General features: G+C 37.0%; 1 protein-coding gene across 5 annotated transcripts in view; it reads left to right on the top strand.

Moving 5' to 3' along the window:
- The window catches only part of AKAP11 (A-kinase anchoring protein 11), a 49,023-nt gene that overhangs the window by 6,949 nt on the left and 16,658 nt on the right, over nt 1–25,416 (top strand). For all 5 annotated transcript variants that reach the window (XM_049099196.1, XM_049099199.1, XM_049099198.1 and 2 more), the window contains exons 2-7: nt 6,278–6,389; nt 11,422–11,538; nt 14,538–14,585; nt 16,071–16,205; nt 17,796–18,063; nt 18,631–23,128. In XM_049099196.1, the coding sequence (XP_048955153.1) occupies nt 6,330–6,389; nt 11,422–11,538; nt 14,538–14,585; nt 16,071–16,205; nt 17,796–18,063; nt 18,631–23,128 (5,126 nt within the window). In that variant the 5' untranslated portion in view covers nt 6,278–6,329. The remainder of the gene's footprint in view (nt 1–6,277; nt 6,390–11,421; nt 11,539–14,537; nt 14,586–16,070; nt 16,206–17,795; nt 18,064–18,630; nt 23,129–25,416) is intronic.

The following is a 25,416-nucleotide window of genomic DNA, read 5'->3' as shown; positions in this document are numbered from 1 at the left end:
CAGCCTCTGGTCTGGCGCTGACTTAGTTCCCCAACTGAGATAATTTTCTTCTCAGGAGGCCATCCATTGCCTGACATATCTACCCTGCCTGACTGGAGATATTGTTTGGCCTGCTGCTCTTTAGTAGGTAGTTCTTTCCCCTACCTCTGATACTCGGCACAGATCAGTAGTTGACCAAGGACCCTAAAAGAACCCATCTGCAACTCTGATGCTTTCATTCTTTGTGAGCTCTCTCTCCAGTGCACTACCCTGCAAATTCTAGCCACCTTGGCCTTCCCAGACTCTCATCTCTGTCTCTGCAAGTTGGTGAGACTGCGAGACTGCTTAGCTTTCTTCTCTCCATGCTGTGACCTAGAGATAGCAGGCAACTTGTGTTTCCCTTCTTTCAGCGGTCATAGGCCTGGGTTACCTGTTGTCTAATGTCTTAAAACTCAGGTTTCATACGTTCTGCCCTGCTTTGTTGTATTTATATTTAACAAAACATTAATTTTTAACACTTGGCCATTCGGAACTTGGCCAACACGTTTTTGGAGCATTTATTATAAATATATTACCAAATATTATAAAATTAGAAATTATTGGGTACTTTAATACTTTCATAAAGTGTAGAAGTACCCATACAAACATTTAAAGGTATACTTTCCTTTTTAAAGACTTTTTATTTATTAACCCAGCAGATGTTTGAATACCTTTCATGTTAGAATACAGATATAGTAAAACATTTTTATCCTCGAGGAATTCACAAAAGGAAGGAAGCATGCAAATAGTGGCACCAGAGGAGTAAAGGACAAATCACTTTGGGAACATAAAGGAGGTGGCTACTTTTTGGGCAAAGAGGGGCAGATGAGATAAGCCAGATCTTCCTCAAGCAGGAAGGTCCTTGAACCGATGCCTAAAGAGGGAGTAGTTCAGCTGGTGAGAGAGTAGACTGGCGGGAAGTTTAGAAGGGAGCCAGGTCAGGATTTGGTGATTGATTAGATGTAGTACTGTGTAGGGATTGAGGGAAGTTTCCACTTTGGCCTGCTGGCTCATTTGGTTTACTGGCTCTTACTAATGGAATACAGAAAAAGATTGTTTAGAAAGTTTTATTCAAATTTTGACATACCAATATTGGAGTAACTGGGATATTTAGTCAGAAGAGTCTAAAAAATTGAAACAAGGGACTGAAACTCAGGTGCAGGAGCTGAACTGGAGATAAGACATTAGGGAGTTATTTGCATAGTTAAAACCAAAGGTAGAGGTTAAATATCCTTGGAAAACTAGATAGAATGAGTACCATAAAGGACAAGGATGGAGATTAGAAATGTTAGCATTTGAGAAACAAGTGGTGAAAAAATTTAGGGAAGGAGACTAGTGTAGTGACCAGAGAGATGGAGAACTGTTTCTCAATTAGAAGTTACAGAGGGTACTCGTTAAAGATACAGATTTCAGGGTCCATGTAGATCTGAGTCTTGATCTTCAGGGGTGAGGGCGGGTGTTAGAAATAAGCTGATCCACATGTGCACTGAAGTTTGAGAACCAGTGCTATAGGAAGAGAGTCAAGATAGGACAGAGACAAAGAAGGTGTTTCAGAGACTCCTTAGCTAGGTAACTCACGCTGTAAAAAGGTCAGGAAATAGATGTCAACTTTAAAATTTCTTAGGCCGGAGGAGAGGAGGAAAGACTTGGAAATACCTGTTTTCTGATTATGAAAGAACTTATGCACATCCAGAAAAAGAAAACACATAATTGTATCTACCCAGGTGAACACGTTTATACCCATTTAGTAGATGTTCTTTTTCACATTGCATATATATCTGTGCAGTCATACAGATTTTACGCAAAAAATGAGATACTGTGAACACGTGCAAACTTGTCTTTTACTTAACATATCATCTTCCCATATTATAGTTATATGACATTTCGTAACATTAAAAAAGTCCCAGTTGTCATGAATGATGACTGTCATGAGTTTAGTCTATATCCATTACATCCTAGATAGGTGCATATATACACACAGAGTTGCATGTGTATGTTAATTATTTTTTAATGACAAGTAGCACCTACTGTTTACACTGTTCTGCAACTTGCTCTTTACCTTAATATATTATGGTCATGTTGTCACATCAGTGTGTATTGATCTAACTTTCCAGCAGCTGGTAATAATCAGTCCTACAAATGTAGTATGATTTGTTTGAATTGATGGACTTCTAGATTATTTTTAGTTTTTTTTTTTTGTTTTAGTGAACATTCTTTTCCACATATCTTCATGAATTTTGTGCAAGTGTGTATGTAGGATAAATTTTAAGAAAGGAAATCACAGGATCCAAGATAAGTGTAATTTATTCAGAGTGTTCCATATGTCTGTTTTCTCTACTCCCTATAATTGTTTCTCTAATGCTTTCATCTGTTTTTATTCTGTGATGTTTCTTAAGACTCCGTTGGCGTTCCAGTGTTTATAGCAATATCCATTCCACTTTTTGGTTGCTACTAAGGGGATTTCATTTATTTTATGGTATTGTTTTTATTTTTGAATTTATTATTTATTTTTAAAGATTTTATTTACGTATTTGAGAGAGAGCATGTGCGTGGACCAGTGGGAGGGTGGGGGGAGGGCAGAGGGAGAGGGACAAGCAGATTGCCCGCTGAGCGGGAGCACAGTACGGGGCTGGATCCCAGGACCCTGAGATCATGACCCGAGCTGAAGGCAGGTGCTTAACTGACCAAGCCACCCAAGTGCCCCTATTTCATGGTATTGCTTTTCTATCCTGTATCTTTACTGAGCTCTAGCAGCTTGCTTTTCAGTTGCTTGCTTCATCTGTCTGTACTTTCTGTCTCTGATATGCTTTGAAGAGAATGATCTTGATTCACTTAAATTTCTTTGGCTGCAGAAAAACACAGTTATCCCCTGCTTAGTACTCTTGTTTATTTACCATAATAGGGCACAAATCAAAAAAACATTCAGTGGAAAGTTTATTATCAAAACCCAGAGGTGTTCAGGGGAAAATACTGTGGTTTTGGCCCTCTTATGAAATGTCTAAAACTACATTCTAATTACATAAGATGGTGAAGAAACCCTGCTCTCTTGTTCTTTCTCTCCCATTTATCTTTGCTTCATTTCCAAAGATATGCTTTACCAGAAGTATGAGTCATATCATCTCGTGTTGGATTCACTTGAATGGACTGTCGCAAAGATTATTCTCTGATAGATTTTTCCATTTGTGAGATAATATTTTACTTATGTGTTAAGTTAAATGCAAAGTGATAGAATAAGGTTCAGAGGGATGCCTGGGTGGCTCAGCAATTGAGTGGCTGCCTTTGGCTCAGGCCGTGATCCCAGGATCCGGAATCGAGTCCCACATCAGGCTCCTTGTGGGGAGCCTGCTTCTCCCTCTGCCTGTGTCTCTGCCTCTCATAAATAAATAAAATCTTTTTTTTTAAAAAAATAGGCTTCAGAAAATGAGTGAAGATACAGAACTAAATGTAGTTTCCTTTTTATTTATATAAATTCTGAGGTTCCATTCTGAAAATAGATAATATGGGTTTTGGGTGGCATGATTATATTTGTCTAGATTTTTTTTCTTTCTTTAATATATTTCTTTTTATTTTTTTTTTTATCTTGTGTTCCTTCATAGGTCTCTTTGAAGGTTGGATTCCATTTGCTTTAGTGCTGAACTGTGAAGAGAGTGTTCTATCTAGGTCTGCTATTCAGGAGTGTTGTAGGTAGAGCAGTGGGGTAACTAGAGGTGTCAAATCCTGGCAGGATGTTGTCTCAGAGCACCTTGGCCTCCCCCAGCTTCCTTGCCACTGTTTCTTGTGCCTCAGGTATGGCTTGTCACAGCATCTTCTTCCGGTGAGCGGCTCATCTAGATAATTGGTGAGCTTTTTTTTTCTTTAGTGTATAAACTTTTCTTTAGTGTATAATCTTTCCTCATGTTGACTTTGGTTAGTAGCTGCAAAGGTGATTGCTGTTGCCTGCCTCTTACCCCCCAGTTTCAGGAGTCAGAGAGAGTGAAGGTGCTTTGTGTGCTGCTCCTCTGTCCTTCGGTGTTGTTTCTAGTGCAATTGCATCATGTGGGAACACATCTGCGTTATTCAGTCACTCTCCTGTTTCTGGCATCTCAAGGACTTTTTCTTTGTCTCTAACATAAAGTGTGATGAACGAGGAACAGCTTTTCAGTCCTTTACACAGTCTAGAGGAGTGTTCAGAGTCTGGAGTTTGAAGGTTGAGATTTGAACCTCAGCTCTGCTGCTTACTGTGTGGGCCTGCATGAGTCGCTTAACTTCCCCTGGCCTGTTTGTCTCATGGTAAACCTGGAGTACTGTTCTATCTGTTCTATCAGTCCTAAGGATTAAATGAGGTGTTCACCTGAATCTCTTAGCAAAGCGCTTGGGGGCATGGTAAGCCCTCATTTGGACCCTCGATGCTTCAGGATCATTGCTTTCTTTGATGATAACTTCCCAGAAGAGGATTATTGTTTTATATATAGCATAGGAATATTTTCAGAGTTTTGATGTGTATTACACAGTTGCCCACTAGAAAGGTGCTACTTGACTCAGGTGCCAAGTTCGAGAATTTTGTTTTTCTAGAACCCTTGTGTAGGCCTTCCTATTTTATATGCTTTATGTGGCGTTTAAGGCAAATCCCTTTGCTACTGAGGGTTGGTTTCTGGCAGTTGAAGGGAGCTCTGTGGGGGAAAAAGGAGAGTGAGTTGGCCTGGGCAAAATAAAAGGATTATTGTCTTGCTTTGGCCATAGAGGCTTTTATATTTATACCTTGTTTTGAGAATTAGGCCCTCTTGATCATTTTGGTCCATAAGTAAATATTTTAGTTTTTCTTTTACCTATGATTTATAGTTTCCAAAGTACGTCTTATACATTATTTTCCATTTGATTCTTACGGTAAACTTCTCCAAAAATAAATTAATATGTACACTAAGGAAGCACATCCAGAGATATTGCAATTTACATAGAGGAAAAAAAGCTAATGAGAGGTAGAATAGGGACATAAATGGTACTCTGAGTCCTGGTATATTGTTCTTTATCTTGTGCTTTTGGGACCTCCCTTGCCTTTCTCACAATCCTGCTTCAATTCTAGTCATTAATCAAATTCTATTGTTAAGGAAACCATTAGGATTAATTCTAGTTAAGAAGAGAATATCATCATAATTGTTTCTTAAAAATTAGAATCTAGAAATCTCTAGAGGGAGGTGCAGGTGTGTGCGCACATGCATACACATTTTGGTTTTCTCTCACAGCGAAAGCATATGAAATTAGAACTCCACCAGCATTTAATTTCTTTGCCATTCTGATGGAAACTAGGTTGATATTTGGTTTTGCATGTATATCTCTTATAGTATAAATTTATATTAATCAGATGTCTTAAAACCTCAATGGGGTTAATTCTTGGTAAAGCCAGTTTGAAACTAATCATTTCTTAAATTTTATTCATTCAAATTTTTAAATTATTTATGATTTAGAATTCAGTTCCTTCTTTCATTCTTTACTATAATAAAATACTTCCCTTCCAAGTCTCTGAACCCAGGAGAGCTATATTACTTTGTTCTCCCCTCTATCCATAGCATCGAGCACAAGTAGATTTTAGATGGACCAAGGTACTGTGATTCGATGTGAATATTGAGCACTTAATGCCCAAGTTGATTTAAGCTTTCAAAGGTACTTTCTTAAAACGTTGATAAAAAGTTTAAGTCCTTAGTTTTAGAGTTTCTTCCAAGATGTGTGTGCAGGCATGCGTGCACACGTGTGTACATGTGCATGTGGTAGGTACTCTTAATCATTTAACTTGGATGTTTTTTGAACTCATTGGCATACTGTTAAGATTCCTAAGTAAGGAGTTTGTTTATGGGATTTTATTTGATATGTATTTTGTTTGATTTTATTTCATATTCTCATTTGTATATTATCAAATATTTCTGCCCAAGAAATACGGAGTAGAGCATTTACATATCCACAGTGGCTATAGGGTTAGACTGACTTTTGGGAGGCAAGAAGGCCGGGATTCTTTTGTGATATTTCGCTATTTCAGATTTTTAAAAGGTTTTCCAAACTTTCCTTATTAAGACTTTCAAATATTTTCTTATTTGCTAAAAACCAAAACACAAAGGCAGTGAGATTGAATAGATAAGGGCAGACTGCTTTATCATAATTTTTTATATATCAGATATTTATGTTTTTATTTTTTTTAAGTGACTGAATTTAAAGAAGTTATTTTAGGAGAGAAAGCTTGCCTGAATCACTAAAATTAGTAAATTGTTTTTCTTTAATATATTTTCTTTAGGTGTTAAATGGATTAATTCTTCATTGATTACACATACAACAGCAATATAGTTATGGCGACCTTCCAGACTTTGAGAAACAGTCACATGAAGACTCGAGCATCTGTCAGAAAAGTAAGTTCACTGTATTAGATTCCTTTAAATGATAGTTTTAAATAAAAATGTTGACCATTTTTAAAAATCTTATTAAGCAGCTATATGGTATTGTTTTAAATAAATCTGTGTTGTAATTAGTAATATTCAAATCTTGCAAAGATTGGCATATATGAATATAGAGATAGGAAGTCAATCAGCCTTATTTCCCAAAGATCACAATGCCTCCCCATTTCTTCTCAACAGATAGTTTTCTGCCTTCTGTGTTCTCAAGGTCTTCCATCTTTTGCAATGTAAGCATCAGGTATAAATTTTCTTAAGTACCTTTGCCCCAAAATATTACCATTTACTCAATTCAGTAACTATAAATTTGAATATTTATTTATTTTAAAATTTTTATTTATTCATGAGAGACACAGAGAGAGAGGTAGAGACACAGGCAGAGGGAGAAGCAGGCTCCCCATGGGGAGCCCGATGTGGGACTTGAACACGGGATGCCTGGATCACGACCTGACCAGAAGGCAGACGCTCAACCACTGAACCACCCCGGTGTCCTAAATTGGAGTATTTATTGTATGCTAGGTCCTGTATTAGGTATTGGATAATCAGTAGTGAGCAAATTAAATACGATTGCCTGATTTTTTTTCTAGTCTGAGGAGGAACGCTCTCTCTTCCTCTTAAGACAATTTGGTTATCGTTCCATTTTTTGATCTCTTTTTTCCTAACATTTTATTGTGAAAAATTTCAAGCATACGGAAGAGCTAAAACCTTAGCACACCTAAACTTGCAGGCCGACCACCTATACTTGATAGTTGTTAATACAGTCGACCTTTGAACAACATAGGGGTTACGAATGCCAACCCCCTATGCAGTCAAAGATCCATGTACAAGTTTTGGCTCCCCCAGAACTTTACCTCTAAGAGCCTACAGTTGATTGGAAGTCTTATCCATAACTTAAACAGCCAACTGACACATATTTCGTTTATGTCTTATATTCTGTATTCTTAACAATAAATTCTAGACAAAAGGTAATGTTATTAAAATCATAAGGAAGAGAAAATACATTTACAGAAGTGAACTGTTTATTGAAAAAAAAAAATCCACATGGAAGTGCACCCATGCAGTTCTAATCTGTGGTGTTCAAAGATCAACTGTATTTTATTTGCTCTGTGTGTGCATGTGTGCACGCACACATGTTTACTTTCTGGCAGAAGTACTTGAAAGTTACAGTCTTAATATCTCTTCACTCCTTGAATACTTGAGCATGCTTCTCCCAGGGATTATCGTATCCTCCCCATATAACAATAATACAGTTACCACATGACAATAATGAAATTATATCACATTCAAGAAAATTAAGTACAATTCCCTAATGTCTGATACCCAGATGTACTCAGACTTCCTTTATTACTCTTAAAATGTCTTTTTGCAGTCTTCCCCACCCCCAGCCACACTCCCATTTTGGATTTAGTCTAGGCTCCTAGGCCTTGAGTTGCACTTGATGCTTATGACTTATTTTTGTTATTTTTGGTCTGAGAGTTTCTCCTCTTTTATTTATTTATTAAAGTTCAAGAATGACTTTTTTTAAAAAAAATATTTTATTTATTTATTTATGAGAGAGAGAGAGAACGAGTGAGAGAGAGGCAGAGACACAAGGAGAGGGAGAAGCAGGCTCCCTGTGGAGAGCTTGATGTGGGACTTGATCCCAGGACCCAAGGATCACAACCCAAGCCAAAGGCAAATGCTCAACCACTGAGTCACCCAGGTGTCCCTCAAGACTGATGACCTGAGCAGATCAGGCTAGTATCTTGTGTGATGTCCTGCATACTAGATCTGTGGTATTTAACTTATTCCTCTCTCTTCTGTGTTTCATAGACTCTAGAAGTTAGATGTCAAAGCTTGATTAGATTTGGGTTAAACATTTTTGGCAAGAATAGTTGTAGGTGATGTGAGGACAGAATTTCAGGTTTCCCTGTGATCAGTGATGTAAAAATTGATCAGTTGATGAAAGTAGTAATGTTGCCTGCACTCCATTTTAAAAGTGTATTTTCCATTTTCTAGTTATCTATGATACTTGGCAGTGTGCATATATCTTGTTTTTTCCCCAACAACTTTTTATCTAATATTTTTGGTATTCCTAATGACTGTTTCCTGAATCTTTTATTTCTTAGAACCTACAAAATGATGATTTTCCTAATGTTATCATTCCTTTTATATTTATTACCTAGAATTCTTAAAGAAAAGCTTTCCCCCATTAATCTTAAATGAACTATAGTATCTCCTATAAAGATAGGGTAAATGCCCTTGAATTACCAGTTTTCAGGTTAGTGATTTGGTGGAATAGGCAAATGAGCTTATTTCCATTCATTCATTCAATTTGTATTGCTCTGGATTCATGGATTTTAAAAATTCTGTATTTTACAATCTTTTATTTATTTATGGTCATTTATTCATTTAATTTGCTCAAGGGGACTCAGACATGGTCCCCTCTAAGCTGGGGCCTATGTCCTGTTGTGTTAGGCTCTTAATTCTTTGATTGTTTCCCTATTTCCTGGGATAACAGATTAACCCAGTTTCACCTTCTACTTTCCTTTCCTCAGACTTGGAATTGGCTATTTCTCCAAAGAACCCTTTCTAGTTTTTAGAAACCAAGTACTCTGGGTACTAGGATTGGTATCCATATCTCCTTCAGTGTCATGAGTTTACATCAGTAGTTTAGGTTCAGATTTCATGTTTTTTTTTCTTTTTTCTTTTTTTTTTTTGAGTTGTTTGTATCCTAGCTTAAAAACTTCCATCACTAATGAAAACAGAATCATTTAAAATTCAGAATATTTTTAAGCCCACAGAAAAGTTGAGGAAGGAAACCAGTACAATGAACACTGTACATACCCTTCACTTAAGTTCACCCTCTATTAACATTTTGCAGTACCCATTCTATCTGTGTATAGAACACACATGTGCATGTGCACACATGTGCACACATCCCTCTCCACGCTTCCCTTTTGAAACCATGTGAGAGTAGGCTGCAGACATTTCTTAAGAATATCAGCATCATTACTACCCCTGAAAAAATTAATTCAATGACCTCATCTAGCATGCGGTCCATATACAAATTTCCCTAATTGTCTCAAATATCTTACTTTATACTTTGCTCTTCATCTAGGTTCCAGTCAAGATTTGCACTTTATTTGGGTGTTGTGTCTCTTTGGTTTCCCCCCAGTATCACCAGATATTTCCAATATAAAGATATGTATCCTTTATAACTGGTACAATTAACAAGTAATCTGTAGGGTGATGCTGAGAGTGTGAGTAGCTTTTAACCCTGTGATAGGATACATTGATAATCTTTCCCTAGATCAGTAATTACACTGGGATTTACAAATAGCATTTAAAAATTTTGTCATTCTGTCCATATTTGTCATCTAGCATTCTTAGGTAAATTATGTGTTTTTCCCCCATCCCCTATTGTTTTATCTGTCCCTTTTAATGGATTCAGAGATTTAAAAAAAAAATCCCGTTGTAAGATTCCTAAATTTGACTAGTGGAAATCCTTCAGGTTGCCTTTCCTTTTCCTTTTCCTTTTCCTTTTCCTTTTCCTTTTCCTTTTCCTTTTCCTTTTCCTTTTCCTTTCCTTTTCCTTTTCTTAAATTTTAATTCCAGTATAATTAACAGTGTTATATTAGTTTCAGCCATACAGTATAGTGATTCAACAATTCTTTACATTACTCAGTGCTCATCATAGTAAATGTACTCTTAATCCCATTCACCTGTTGCTTCTGTGTTCTTTTGAAACAGCTTGTTTAGTCCCTGAGCACGTACTTGGTTCCTGTCACAATTAAGATGTCCCCCCCTGCATGTCATACTTTCTCTGCCTCTAGCCTGGAACCAGCCATTTTCCCAAGAGCTCTAGTTCTTTTTATTGGCAAATGATATTTAAAAACCAATGTCTTTGTCCTGGGTGTGCTCATTACTACTGAGGGTCATTGCTTCTGTGATGGTTTAGTAGAAAAATGCAGTACATATGCTTAAAAAATCATGAGTTAATATTGGTAATTCATATTTGATATTAGATTTTTTTTCTTTATTGCTTTGGTTTCATATGGATCTTGTCTTTTAAACCAAAGATTTCCACTAATTTCTTATTTATTAAAATTAGCAAACATTTATTGAGTTCATATAGTATGTGAGGTACTGAAATCTGAGGAAACAAATTGAGTAAAACAGAGTCTCTGACCTCAATAATTTGGTTTATTTCCTACCATTAAAAATGAAAACACTCATGATAATATGTTGTGATATGGATTAAATGCTCTCAGTGTGCAGATAATACATTTATTTTGATGAAGGGGTGGGAAAATCTTCACAGGTCTTGGGCTGGATAGGATTTCTACAGGGAAAGATTAGGGAGTAAGGACATTTCTAATAGAAGAGCAGATCAGTAAATCAGCAGAAGGAGAATAAGGTAGAATGAAATTAATGTTCTTTCTCTCTCTGACTATAATACCTATTGTTTTCTTTATGTAATTTTTTCCTCCCTCTGTTCCTTTGTGTTTGTGACCTCTCCCCCTCCCTCATTTTATCATGGATGCTTTAGGACCCCTGAAAGCCTTAGCTCAAGTTATTATCTTTTTTTCCATCTCCAGCTTCATTATGAGAGTAATCACTTTTGTTAGCATGCCTTTTTATAGCATCCACATTACCTTACTCCCTATGTAATTGTCGCTTCTGTTCTGCCAGTGACTTGGGAATCAGGTATGCGCTCTGTTGGGTTTTAGTGTGGGGTGCAAGTGAGTGAACCCAGAATGGGGGCCTTATGAGCTTCCAGGAGATCAAATGGCTGGGCAATGGTATGTGTTTTGAGTACGTGGGACTCTACTTGATTAAGCCTTTTGTTGGTTCGTCCTCTCAGCTCAGTTGAGGTCCGTATGTATCCACAGGTGCCAAATGAATATTAATTGGAGAGTTAGTGACCCTACATTTAAAAATAGAATATCTGCAGGATCTTTTACCCTGTCTCAGAATTAAATAAGTTAAGAATATCTTTTATTTTCAGAGCTTCAGTGAAGATGTGTTCCAGTCTGTCAAGTCTTTATTACAGAGTGAGAAGGAACTATGCACTATATCAGCAGAGGATTGTTTAAAGCAGGATGAACATGCCAATTTGACTGAGGTTTGACCTAATACTTTATGTATCTTTTCTTAAACACAATGTATTTTCACGCTTCCTTGTAAAGCTGCATCATCTATTTTTAAGTTGCCTAAAATCTCTACATATTAATTCATGTGTGAGAAGTATCTGTTTTAAATATCAGCTGACATAATTATCATAGTGTGTTATAATGAGCATATTTAATTCTGTGCATTGGCATTGTTAAACACTCACTGGACATAACAGCACAGTATTAGTTGATTCCTGCTATATGCAGTAATTCATACTTCAATGCTAAAATTTTCTGCTCTGGAACATGAAATATATACTATTCTCATATTTATTTTTTGGTTATTGTTAGCTTCCTTGATTATTTAAGTTCAGTACTTTGATACAAAATGAAACAGTAGTGATAAATTTGTTTTGAAATTCATGTATTTATTACTCAAGATATACTATTTGCTCACCTGCTTTTGCTACATCAATGTTTCCAGTCTTTGTTTGGACTTAACTACTATGAAAAGAAGTAAATTTTTTCCTGCAGTATAAACAGTCTAGCAACACATTCATGTCTTGAAATAAGAGAAGTAAGGTATTAGGTTGTTCAAGTTCAGAAGTGGTAAGTATATTAGTTAAAAAAGAAAATTTGTTTTGAAACCAAGGATCTAATATAAAAGTCTTGATTGTTCTTATTTTGGGGAAGGATTTTCTTTAACATCCTTGAGAAACTATATTTGAAGTAGTTCCGTAGGATGGTGGTGAGCATACCTTTTAGGCCTCTTGTGTTCTCTGACTTGAGCCTTTTCCTTCTGTGTCAGCTAATTTCCAGGGCTCTTGACTTTATCTTCTCTGTTATCCCTTCTGCTTTACTTTAGTCAAGCTGAGCTTCTCTTAATGTCCTCAGTTGTTGCCAAGTGTGGCAAGTCTCCTGTGTCCTTCTGCCCTCACACAGTTTTCCAGCTTGTGTCTCTCCAGCTGCTTACGTAGAGCCTTTCTGAGCCCACATTCCTTGGTGAGGCATTCCTCAATCAATGGGAAGTATAAGACTGCTGGCATCTTCAAAACCCATGTCAGCTTATTTTCTCTTTTGTATTCAGTAAAAGGAAACTTGAAAGAATAGAAGGAATTCTGTCTCATTTGAGGGTGTGCGTATCTCAAAGTATTTTTTCCAAGAAAGGAAGGAAGTTCATTTTTGTGTGTCTTTGTTATTGCATGTCTGTGATGTGCAAGGCACTTTCCTCCATGTTTTCTGATTAACCCTCACGACTGTGGAAGTGGAGTTGTATGGCTTAAGTTTTGCAGATGGGGAGCCTGGCTCCTAGAGCCTCACAGTTTACCTAGAAACCTGGAAATTGGCTGTAGCACTTTTAGGAAGTGATAACCATAATTAATCAGGATAACGATCCTGGGGTAATACAATATTCTGACTTGTTTGTGAGTCATCAGAAAGAGACTGAGTGTCGCTTTATGTCATAACTATGCTGCTTTCCCTTAATTCTTGAGAATTGATTGTCCATATTGCTGTCATTAAAGTATTTATATTTTTAGTCACAGTACTTGCTTAGTTGACAGTTTACCATGCTGACTTCAAATGGAATTTTTCTTTTCTTTTCTATGATATCAAAGACATAAAGGGAATGTAAATTTTTTAAAAATACTTTTTTGGGATTATAAAAGTAGTACATGATGCTTATAGAAAATTAAATACTACAAGCATAAAAAAGAAAATGCCTATCATTAATCTTATGAATTGGAAAAAAACCATGGTGAACAAAGAAAAAAAAATAAGATCACTTATAATTCCATCTAGAATTAAACACTACTTACATTTTGGTGTATTCCCTTCCAGTACTGTTTTTCACATGTATGTTTTTAAAAATAAATAAGGTTGGAATTGGGTGCATACCTTGTATCATTTTTTCTGTAACTTGTCCTTTTTACTTAGTAATGTGACCTTTTCTCATGCCGTTAAATATATCTTTTTAAAGACTTTATTTGAGGGAGAAAGAGAGCATGAGCCAGGGGAGAGGGAGAAGCAGACTCTCCACTGAACAGGGAGCCTGATGCAGGGCTCATTCCTGGGACTCCAGGATCATGACCTGAGTCAAAGGCAGACGCCCCACCAACTGAGCCACTCGGACGCCCTGGCATTAGATATTCTTTAGAAATTTAATTTATATAAACTTCTGCAGAGAAATCACTATGTAAGCATTTTGAAGGAATAAGTAATAGTATCACAGGGAGTCAATAAGGAGTTTTGGGGACCTCCCCAGGGAAGGCCTTTCTTAGGGGTTAACATTTAAGTTGGATCTTGAAGAGTAAGGAGGAGCAAGGTATGGAAACATCCAACCAATAGAGATCCAGGTTGAGGGGGTGTTATTGCATAGCTCTTAGGCAAGAACATGCTGGGCATGCTCTAGACCCAGAAAGGGGGCCCATGTATATGAATGAAAGTGTGGGAAGGTTGAAAGCACTAGCTAACCCAGAGCCTGGGGGCCTCAGTTAGGACTTGGCAGTGGGAAGCATGGAAAGGTTTGCCAAGGGAGTGACATGATTATTATCAAGACCAGGTGGGACAGGACTGTAGTAGTGCAGATGAGAAGGGTGGCAGGGGAAGTGGAGAGAGGAACATGTATGGGAGATACATTTGTGGAGTAGAATTGATGGAACTTGGTAATGCAGTGGATGTGGGGAAGGTTGAAGAACTACATTATGGAACCGTGTCTTTGGTGAAAAAGCTTTGTGATGATCTTTGAAAAAACTTATCATTTTGTCAAAGACAGGATTTTAAAAATTTTTAAGTGAGGTATAATTGACATGGAACATAGTGGTTTTTAAAAAATTTTTAAGTGAGGTATAATTGACATGGAACATAGCGGTTTCAGGTATGCTTCAACATTTGTATATAACTGAGCATTTTAATGTTTTTTTTGTGTGTTTTTTTTATATCTCAGCTCTGTCAATCTAATTGCAGTAAGACTTAACTCAAGTTAATGGAGCTTTATTCCTTTTTTATTCAGGTTACATTTCTAGGTTTTAATGAAGAAACAGATGCTGCTCATATACAGGTATAGTCAATTTATTGAACTGGAAAAGACCATGAGAGATTATTTGGGACAAATTTTGAGGCCATGAAATTTGCCTTATTTAAGAGCCCAAAATTTACTTAAATTCATCTGTTATCATTCCTATTTAAAGCTAAAAGACATTTTGAGATCACCTTTTGAGTGTGCTTTGGGCATTTTCACTTTTAGCATTTTCAGAGTATTCTTGTTACAGAAAGTAAAGTTAGGAGACCACAAAAGTAATTTATTTGAGAAAGTTGCAAACCGCAGGCTAACTTTTCCTCCATTCTGTGCAGCATAACGTAGAAAGTGAAACTTGTTTTTTAATTTGAATAGTCTTTCTAATCTGACTTTATCAGATTATTATGTTTTTAATTGAGCTAGAATAAAATTTAAAAGGTGAAATTTGTAAAAAGTAATGATTAACCAGTGCAAAAATTTTAGCCTGATCTATGCAGGTGTTTACAGAGAGGCTGGTAGTTGAGATTATAATCAGCAAAGGAAAGCTTCACAGCTATGTATTGGTTGAAACTTGTATAGATGTGATAGGCATACTTTGTTTTGTTTTGTTTTTACACCTTGTGCTGCTGCTTAATATTTGTGATTGCCATGGGTTTACTTTTGTGGTAAAGCGTCTCCCAGTGGACGAAGTAATACTGTTCACTTTTTTATGAATAATGCCTATCAATGAATAGTCTGCTGTGTGTCTCCCTTATGCCCTTGCCTGAAGGAAACTATTTAGACAGAAAGCACAACAGAAGACATACTCCTGAGAACGTAAGGCTGAAAAGAGAAGTGTTCCAAAGTATTTTTCTCTTTCTCTACTTCCTCTTTAAGAGTTACTGGTAAAGTCATGTTTATAAAGGAATGTATTCTACGAGGGGTCAAAGACATTCATAACTCTTTCCCTGGGTAAAGAATTTACATAAAAAGGGCAAATGATAAAAAAAAGGAAATCTCTTTTCCTTTCCTTAATATCTTCATAAAATTTTTATTCGGAGTCTAGAAAGATAGATTGGTATTTTACAATACCAGAAAAATAGATTGGTATTTAACAAACATAAAACTTAAGCTCTAAGAAACACCGGCCATTGGTAAGAATCCTTATATGTAGGAAATAACCCATGGTTAACCTGAAGATTGCAGGTTGACATTTGTAGCTAAAAAGTATTAAAAACCTAATTGTCATGGATGCATGAGGTACTCTGTAAAAATGCTTTTGCACTTGATGTCAATATTTAAAAGGCTATAGAAATAGGTATTAAAATATATTTTTTAATTTTTTGTATATATATTTTTAATTTTTTTAAAAAATATTTTAGTACAGTTTATTTTTGAGTTTAAAAAATTGTGTAAGATAAACTACATATGTTAACTCTTTTGAACTGGAAAATGTATTAACCAGTAGACCTTGCAGTTTTTGGATAAAGCCCACATTATAGGAATCTTAACAAAAGTGTTATTTATTGTATTACTGTTTTAAATTAGGATTTAGCTGCAGTTTCTGTGGAACTTCCAGATCTTCTGAATTCATTGCACTTCTGCAGTCTAAATGAAAATGAAATCATTTGTATGAAGGATATAAGTAAATCATCAGATACAAACAGTGGTCCTCTAAATCAGGTAATTTTTATATATCCTTTCTAATGTGTTTTTCAGGGCAAATTTTATAAAGACATTTGATGAAGAGTATTAAACTTTTAGGGATCCCTGGGTGGCGCAGCGGTTTGGCGCCTGCCTTTGGCCCAGGGCGCGATCCTGGAGACCCGGGATCGAATCCCACATCGGGCTCCCTGCATGGAGCCCGCTTCTCTCTCTGCCTGTGTCTCTGCCTCTCTCTCTCTCTCTCTCTCTGTGACTATCATAAATAAATAAATAAAATCTTTAAAAAAAAAAAAAAAAAAAGAGTATTAAACTTTTAAATGCTTGGATGAAATTTCTTTTTTTTTTTTTCCTGGTATCTCAAGGAAATATGATTAGTCAGTAACATAACTCAGGAGGCTTTGAAATCACTGAAAGATAGGATAATTTTGGCCATAGCTTTAAATTAGATTTTTCATGTGCGAAGTTCCCCAAATGATACGTAAGTACATATTCGTTTTTTTTCTGAAAATTTATTTCTCGATTTCTTGGATTTCTGTCTTTTTATAAATACTACAGGAACTTTCCTCCCCTTTATGGCCAATTCCAAATTTATATATTGTGTTCAGTGTTTTGGAGAAATTACTTTAACTCATTTTCTGTTAAAAGAATTTAGTATAAAGTTGATATCTGAAGATATGTTTTTTTATTTATAAATAAAAATGTTACCATTTCAGACAGGTAGTTAGTATTATAATAGCGTTTAGTTCTTTTAGTATTACCTTGTTGATAATGCATCAAAGAAAAATGCTTTGCATGTTTTACCTTCTAAAAAGTGAATTAGTAGGTTTAAAGTTTGGATTACTTATTCCAAGTATAAAAGTCTACTATGTTCATTATGAGGTGTACAGATAAAAGTAGAACTGGTTGCCTCATTTCTTTAATTATGTTCTTCATTTATATTTACTTTATTTACTAGGATTACAAGAGGTGATTAGCTATTATATTTAATTTCCAGCTCTTGACTAAGTCATTTGTCAATATTTGCATTTTTTAAGATAATGTGTATGGGGAAAAAATCTGATGATTCATATTTTTAACCAGCTGTAAACGTTATTATAAAATTGTATTATAATACTAGGGAAATTTAGGTAAAAGGAGGGGAAGATTCTTTTACAATAGGAGGGCAGGTGGTATCATGCTAGAAGCTACTGGAAAATGGGGTAAAAATAGAATAGAACTTGCTTCCTGCCCTCTACCAGTTTACAGCGTGGTTGGTGAGCTAGGTTAATGAACAAGGAAACTCTTGGCGATGAATGCTAATATAGGTAAGTGTGATTGCCAAAGATATGGATAGTAAGTTCTGTAATATTATTTAAGGATCTAGAATGGGTCGAATTTGAGTACCGATGAGAAAAAATTGGGAGAAAGAAAGATTGAGAAGTGAGAAATGTTGTAGAGAAAGAAGGAAGAGTTAACAATACAAAATTGGGGAGCCTTTCAGGATACACACATTTCTGTTTTTCCCTGAGATTGTGTTTTTTCTAGGCTTCGCTTGCAGATAATATGCTTTGTGTGTATAATACATTTTGAAAATAAAATGATTTTTTATCATCTTTCATCTTCTCCAAGAGTCAGCATTCTGGAATGCTCTGCGTCATGAGAGTGTCACCTACATTACCAAGACTCAGAATTGATTTTATCTTTAGTCTCCTAAGTAAATATGCTACTGGTATAAGATACACCTTGGACACATATTTGCATCAGAAGCACCAACTTGAGACTGCTAAGGAAGACGATGATGATGACACCAACCAGTCTGTGTCTTCCATAGAGGATGACTTTGTCACTGCTTTTGAGCACTTAGAGGAAGAAGAGGCCTCAAAGCCGTATAATGATGGTTTGTTCTTTACTAGACTTTTTCATGAAAAAATAAAAGTTTAACATTCAGTTTTACTAGTTTTTGGGCTGACTTATTAATTGAAATTCATCTTGATATTTGATACAATTTAAACATTCTAACTTTCTTTTTGATTCTGCAAAAAATTTTCTTGTGATTCCTAAGTGCATTGTTATCTGCTCTTTAGTTGTGCTATTTCCATTTGCTATCTGTTATGGGTAGTACTGTTCAAGCACTGTTTACTTCATTACATTAAGTGTTTGGACCATGCCTGGGTTAAAATTTGAGAAGAGTTAGCTGGTAGAGGGATCATATTAGTGTTTCTAACACGTGTGACAAGGAGCTAAGCATTTCGTAGACCAAGTATTTCTAGATGCGAGGTAAAATGAAATTATTTTAGTAAAAGGTGTATTTGCTCTCAAGTGTGATTTGGGATGAATCTGGTGTTACACATAGTGTAGAAGACAGTTAAGCTACAAATATATATTTCACGCTTGAAGTCTACTTATTTCCATTGATATAAACTAATTTTTAAAAGATTCTGTTCATTTTATTCTTTTCCTATAGGAATAAATATTACTGCACTAAAGAGCCAGTGTGATGCTGCTTCACAGACTTCTTCTGGTCACCATTTAGAAACCCATGATTTAAGGATTCTGGTTAGTTCTGGGAGGCAGAAGTCATTGGCTAACCCTTCAGCTTCCTTAATAAATGTGCTGGGACATAAAGAACTACCTTCTGTGAAAACTTCAGTCACCACGTTAATTTCTGAGCCTTGGATCCAAAAGAGTTTCTACAGGTCATCTAATGCTTCAGATAAAGGTAGTGATGCACGGAAAACATTATTTTCTTCTTCCCCTGCCTACTCCTCTGAATCTGAATGCTCAAGTCCAAGTCCTGTTATTTTCTTGGATGAAGAGGGTTATCAGAAAAGTTTAAAAGCAAAACTTGAGTTACCTAAAATTCCTGTGATGAAAGATGATATAGAAGATTCAGACTCAGAAGTAAGTGAATTTTTTGATAGTTTTGATCAGTTTGATGAACTAGAACAAACTTTAGAGGCTTCTTGTTCATTTCCAAAAGATCCTGTCCTAGGGAAGCCATCGCAAAAGAAAGGACACAAACATGAAAAATCTTGCTCTGTAACCACTACTATGAATCCTCAAAAATTCAAGTTTGATCGTCCAGCTCTCCCAGCTAATGTTAGAAAGCCAACTCCTCGTAAACCGGAATCCCCTTATAGTAACCTGTGTGATGCCCCGGATTCACCTCGCCCAGTGAAGGCGTCAGGGGAAGACAGTGGTTTGTTTAGCCCTATTCGATCTTCTGCCTTTAGTCCTCTTGGAGGCTGTACTCCTGCTGAATGTTTTTGCCAAACAGATACTGGTGGAGATAAGATTCATGAAAATCATGATTCTGTTTATTACACCTATGAGGATTATGCAAATAGCATTTCATGTGAGGTATTGGGCTCAGTTCTTCATACCCAGCACACTCATGCAACCTCAAATATTCATAGTATTAAAAAGGGAGAAAATAAAACCATAGCTCTTAAGAATGGAAGCCTTGATCAAAAAAATAAATCTAAAAATACATCCTTGATGATTAAAGACAGTATTCAGAAATTTGCATCAGATCTTGTGGAAAAAAGTTTCGGCAGTGCATTTAAAGACTTACAGAAAGGAGTCTCTTCATGTACCAATGCATTGTGCCATTTAGCCATCAAATTGACATCGTCCATTTTTCAGATGGCATTTAATGAACTGAGAAGGCAGTGTGCATTTTCACTGAGAGAACGTGCCATTAGCAGTCTGGCTAATTTTTTGGTGAGCGAAGCTTTATCAAATGCTTTACAGGATTTACAGTATGTAAAGAAGCAGATATTCACAAACACAGTTGCTAGGTTTGCTGCAGATCTTGCCGAAGAGCTTGTTTTTGAAGGCATCATGGAAGTGTGTCAGTTTTCGTATCCCCCAACACCCACGTCTCCACAGTGTTGGTCGTTGGACTGTGAAGATAGAGTAGTAAAGTCATATGCAAAAGACTTATCTGAGTCTGTAATACAGGAAGCGTTTATTGAGCTTTCACAAGTTGATGTGACATTCACAACCAAGGCAGCGGTTAGTGTTTCTACAGATAACCTAAAGTGTGCGAGCACAGAAAATTTAGTGCCATTGACACAGACCTCCACGTTTTCCCCTGCTTTTAACAATCAGACAGTTATGGCAACAAGACCCATGCAGGAATATAAAAAGGAATACACAGTACAGCAGGCCTTGTTTTGTACTTCTGGAGTTGTTACTTCTATACCAGTGCCCTTGGCGGGAAATGCCCTTCTCCCATATCATATTTCATCTAATACATATCAGGCAAAGTCTCTTCAGTCATCTGATGGTAATAATTTGAATGGTGATTCTATCCAGACACGTGTTACCACAAAAAACAAAGAAGAGGAAGTAGCATGTCTCAGAAATATTTGTTTACCCTCAGACCACAATCCAGGTAGCCAGAAAGATTTTAAACCAACTAATGATGATATTGAAATGCAAAGCTCTTCAAAATTACCAAGTGATCCTGTGATTATTAGCAACTTTTCTACAGCAATGGTGCATACGATTGTAAATGAAACGCTGGAGTCAATGACATCATTCAAAGGCACGAACACAGTTGATGAACACACAGATTGTGTAACTACAGCAGTAAAGGGAAAACCCTTTGCTTTTCACTCTGACCAAGCAACACTGCAACTGAGCGAAGCTAGCAATAAGGACATGTTTGCTGATCAGTTATCTAAATCTATTCTTAAACATTCCATAGATAAAAGCAAATCAGTGCTTCCAAATGTAGATAAAAGTGCTGAACACAAGGAAGGCTTGCCTATTCCCAGAGAAGAGTCACAATTCCCCAAATTTTCTGATCCTCAAGATCACTTAACCCACTGTTTGCTTTCAGTAGGAAAGGATTATGTTCCAGAATGTAAAGGTTCATCAGCTCACGGATTTTCTTTAGAGACACTACCACCTTGTCCAACAATTGTAGGTCAGAAACCTGATTTGAAGGAAGTTGCTAAGGACAAATCTGTGAAAAAGCATAATTTGAATAATACAGCACTTGAGCCCTTGTCTTTTGGGCAAGAACACCCTTTTCCTCATTCACATACTTTGTCCTCCACAGTGCTTACATGTGTAGATGGTTTGCATGTGGAAGATAAACAGAAAATTAGAGATGGAAATGTAATACCTGGCACTCCTCCATCCACTCCTCTAGTGCCATCCCAGGCTAGTTCTGAATGGGATATTAAGAAGTTAACCAAAAAGCTCAAGGGGGAATTAGCAAAAGAATTTGCACCTGCTACGCCACCCTCTACACCTCACAACTCGTCTGTTGGTAGTTTGTCTGAAAATGAACAAAATACTATAGAAAAAGAAGAGTTCATGTTGAAACTCATGCGATCTCTTTCAGAAGAGGTTGAAAGTAGTGAAGACGAAGAGCACCCAGAAGTGGATGTAAAGTCTGAGCACCCAGGGAAAAAAGTTCAATTTGCAGAATCATTAGCTACCCACATCATTTCTCTCGCAACGGAAATGGCAGCTTCCCATTTAGATAATAAAGTCATTCAAGAACCCAGGGTTAAAAGCCCTTGCTTAAATGCACAAAGTCAAAGAAGTGTGTCACCTGCTGTTTTAAATTGCTCAGAGGAAAATTTACAAACGTTATGCAATTTTGCAAGTGATATGGCGGCAGAAGTCATTACAGAAGCTGAGAAAATAGCAAAAGTTAGAAGTTGTATGCCTTTCAGGCAAAGGAAGAATAGTTGTTACGTTGATGGTGGCCGAGATGATAGATTAGAAGAGAAGTTGGAAATGGAGGCTGTAGCATACCCACGAGAAGGAGATCCATTCATTCTTTCGTTACCACCAAATCCTTTTATGTCTGGTCTGACGTATAAGTATCCCAGCTGTGAAAGCGTGACAGACGAGTATGCGGGTCATATTATCCAAGTGCTAAAACAGGAAGGCGGCAATCGTGAGTTAATAATGGACCAGTATGCCAATAGACTTGCTTATCGATCTGTTAAATCAGGATTACAAGAAGCTGCCAAGACAACCAAAATGAAGTGCAGCTCAAAAATGTTTCCCCTGCAAAGCTCACAGGTAAAAACCAAGAACGAACTATTAATATTCCTAAATAAAGAACACCACCAAGAAGTAGATAAAGAACGACAAAGCAAAAGAAATGGAGGTTACCTTTGTAAAAATCAAACCTGTGAATGGACGCGGGATACATATAAAAATGAGTCCTCTGAACTGTATAATTTTTCAACCTCTCTAGCTCACAGCATAACAAGAGATGTCAAAAAAGAGCTGACAACGTCTACGGTTGGCTTGCCAAAATCCTTAACAGATTCTTGCCTTTATGAAAAGTCTGGATGTGATGAAGATACCAAGTCTCACATTGAGCCAGAATTTCTTCAGTCTCTTCAGCCTCCCTCACAAAATCACAGATTTTATCACAGTACAGGCAACTTAAATGGATATGGTCATGGAGAGAATGTTGTTCAAGCTATAGAGCAGTATGCTAAAAAAGTAGTGGATGACACACTAGAGCTCAGTTTAGGATCTGCAGTTTTCCATGAGTCTGAGTCCACGAAAGCAGCTGATAGGGTCACTTATACGGAAAAGTTGTCACCTCTCATAAGTCAAGCTTGCAGATACTGTGACCGTAAAGAATTGCATGATTGTACTGGGAATTCATCTCAGCACATTTCTAGACTGGATTCATTTGCTAGCGGTAAGCCAGTTTCTGTATCGAAACTTAGCAACATCCATCAGGAGTCTAGAATTTGTCACCTTGATGTCCCACAAATTCATGTTGGTCTTGATAAGAAGACAGTGCTTGCTGAGAAGATAGTTGCTGAAGCTATTGAAAAAGCAGAGAGAGAGCTGAGCAATACCAGCTTGGCGGCTGATAGCGGAATCGGACAAGATGGCATTAGCTTTGTTGAGAGCCTGACCACAGAAATAATGACATCGGCAATGACGAATGTTGGACGCGCGGTTAGCAGGTGAGTTTCAGATGTCCTTTGGGTCTTATGATAAAATGAAAAGTTACTCAGTCATATGTGTCTTAGGTCCTGTTCAGAACCCTAAGTTAACAAATCTTCCCTACTACATTTGCGTGGTGTTTCATATCCTGTATGTCACTCTCCATCTCTGTTGTCTCATTATCCCCCTGACCGCCCTTTGAGGGAAAGTATTAATCACTTCCTGAACTAGAAGAGGAGGCTTAGGGATAGTCACCTTGCCCCCCACCCCCCCACCCCTCATTCACAGAGCTGTGAAGTAGGTAACGCTGGATTGAAGAAAAGCCAGAGAGTTGTAGACCACAAATGCAGAGTATCACTGTGATAGATAATGACTCCAAGATTTCATTCTTTTTTAAAGCAGTGTTTTCTTTCTCTCACAAAGGTAAGTTTTCATATAAAGAGGATAATTTAACGAAACTGCTATAAGGAAGAAAGCTTTAAAAAGCAGTAATTGGAAGTCTCTGAAGACTTCTGTTACTGTTCTCACTTCTCCTGGTAGGTGCCTGTCTAAGGGGACAGTTCTCTTTCTGATGACCTCGCAGTGTTCTTCAGTAGCTGTGCCTTGTGCTCAGTGATTCCAATACCATAGTGATTAAACTTTTCACTTTTAGCCTTTTTTTCCTCCCTGGAAAGCATCAGGACCAACTTATGTTCTTGGTTTGTAGGATTTTGTTAGGCCCACTGGACAGAGAAAGTTCCTAGAGTTGAGGTGGAATTTAATGGCGTCACATGAGTCTTCAGATTTTTTTTTTTTTATATATTTTTAGTAGCTTTTGTCAGAGCCATGGCAAGGACTGCCTCTCTTCTTAGCCATCTTAAAATAGGGAGATGCACATATAGGGAATATAAGAAATAGTGAAAGAGGTTATAAGGGACAGGAGGGGAACCAAGTGGGAAAAATTAGAGAGGGAGACAAATCATGAGAGACCCCTAACTCTGGGGAAAAAAACAAAGGGTTATGGAAGTGGGGGGGGGGTGGGCGGAGGGTTGGGGTAACCGAGTGACTGGCACTTAGGAGGGCACTTAATGGGATGAGCACTGAGTGTTACACTATGTGTTGCCAAATTGAACTTAAATAAAAACAAATACCCCTCCCCCCGAAAAAAAGGAAAAAAAAATAGGGAGATGCAGTTTGGCCAGGACCCTGGAATCCAGTTGTTCTGTGGCATCTTCTTGTGATGTTTCTGGTGAATGAAGGGAGGTCTCTATTTTCTGTAATCAGGCAGCTTCCTTTCTCCTAGAGCTGGGGTTAGCAAACTGACTCTCAGGCCAAATCTGGCCACTGCTTGTTTTCTTTTTTTTTTTTTTTTAATTGTGTGTGAGCTAAGAATGGTTTTTACATTTCCTCTGTGGTTGATAAATCAAAACAATACTATTTTGTGACAAGTGAAAATTAGATGAAATTCAAATTTTAATGTTCATAAATAAAGTTATACTGGAACACAGCTGGGCTCATTAATTTATGTATTGTCTGTGGCTGCTTCTGTGCTTTAACGCCAGAGTTGAATAGTTGGAGTAGTGAGATGGCCAACAATGGTTGGGTGTTTCCTGTTTGGTCCTTTACAGTAAAAATTGCAAGCCTTTGTCCTCGACCCACGTTTCCTTTGTTCATGACTACCTGTCAGTTCTTAATATGGTGATGTATAGTAAGTGGTTAATAAATACGTGAATGAATAAGGTAGTAGACTAGGCTTTTCTACAACTGAAGTAACGCTCCTCAAACAAGATTGACCTCAGGCTATTTTAACTGTTTCTCCCTGTGCCTCTCCCCAGGCTCTAGTAGGAAAAGAGACTCCACCCTAGATGAGAGGAAAATATTGATAGCTATCGATAGCTCAATATTTTTACTTTCCCTTCTGGCTCCCTTGGGTGAGTAAGTAGGCCCCTCAAGTTAATTCCTAGAAGCTAGTGCTGTCCTAGTCGAACTTTTTATCAAGGCCAGTAGAATATTACTTTGTATTTCTTTTCTCTTTTTTCTTCTTAATAATTGTATAGGGTTCTATAAGTGCTGATTATTAAAAGCTGACTCTAGTGTGTACAATGTACTGTTTCCCATTTTCTATTTCTGAAGTTAAAATGGTTTTGCCTTTCAAACTTTAGAGGGATTCATTCAAGTGGATTATTTTTAAAGGTGTCATTTGGTGTCCCTTTTCTTGTAAATGTTTGATTCATGAAAATAACCATAAATATTTCACAAAGCTGTAAATGTACAGAAGGGTGGTATGTGGGTGGTTTGTGAGTGTCGAATGGGGAATTACATGGTAGTG

The sequence above is a fragment of the Canis lupus genome, chromosome 22, assembly GCF_003254725.2.
Source record: "Canis lupus dingo isolate Sandy chromosome 22, ASM325472v2, whole genome shotgun sequence".
NCBI classification, from domain to species: domain Eukaryota; kingdom Metazoa; phylum Chordata; class Mammalia; order Carnivora; family Canidae; genus Canis; species Canis lupus.
The sequence above is the reverse complement of the archived record's forward strand: the minus strand, read 5'-3'. Positions and strand labels throughout refer to the sequence as shown.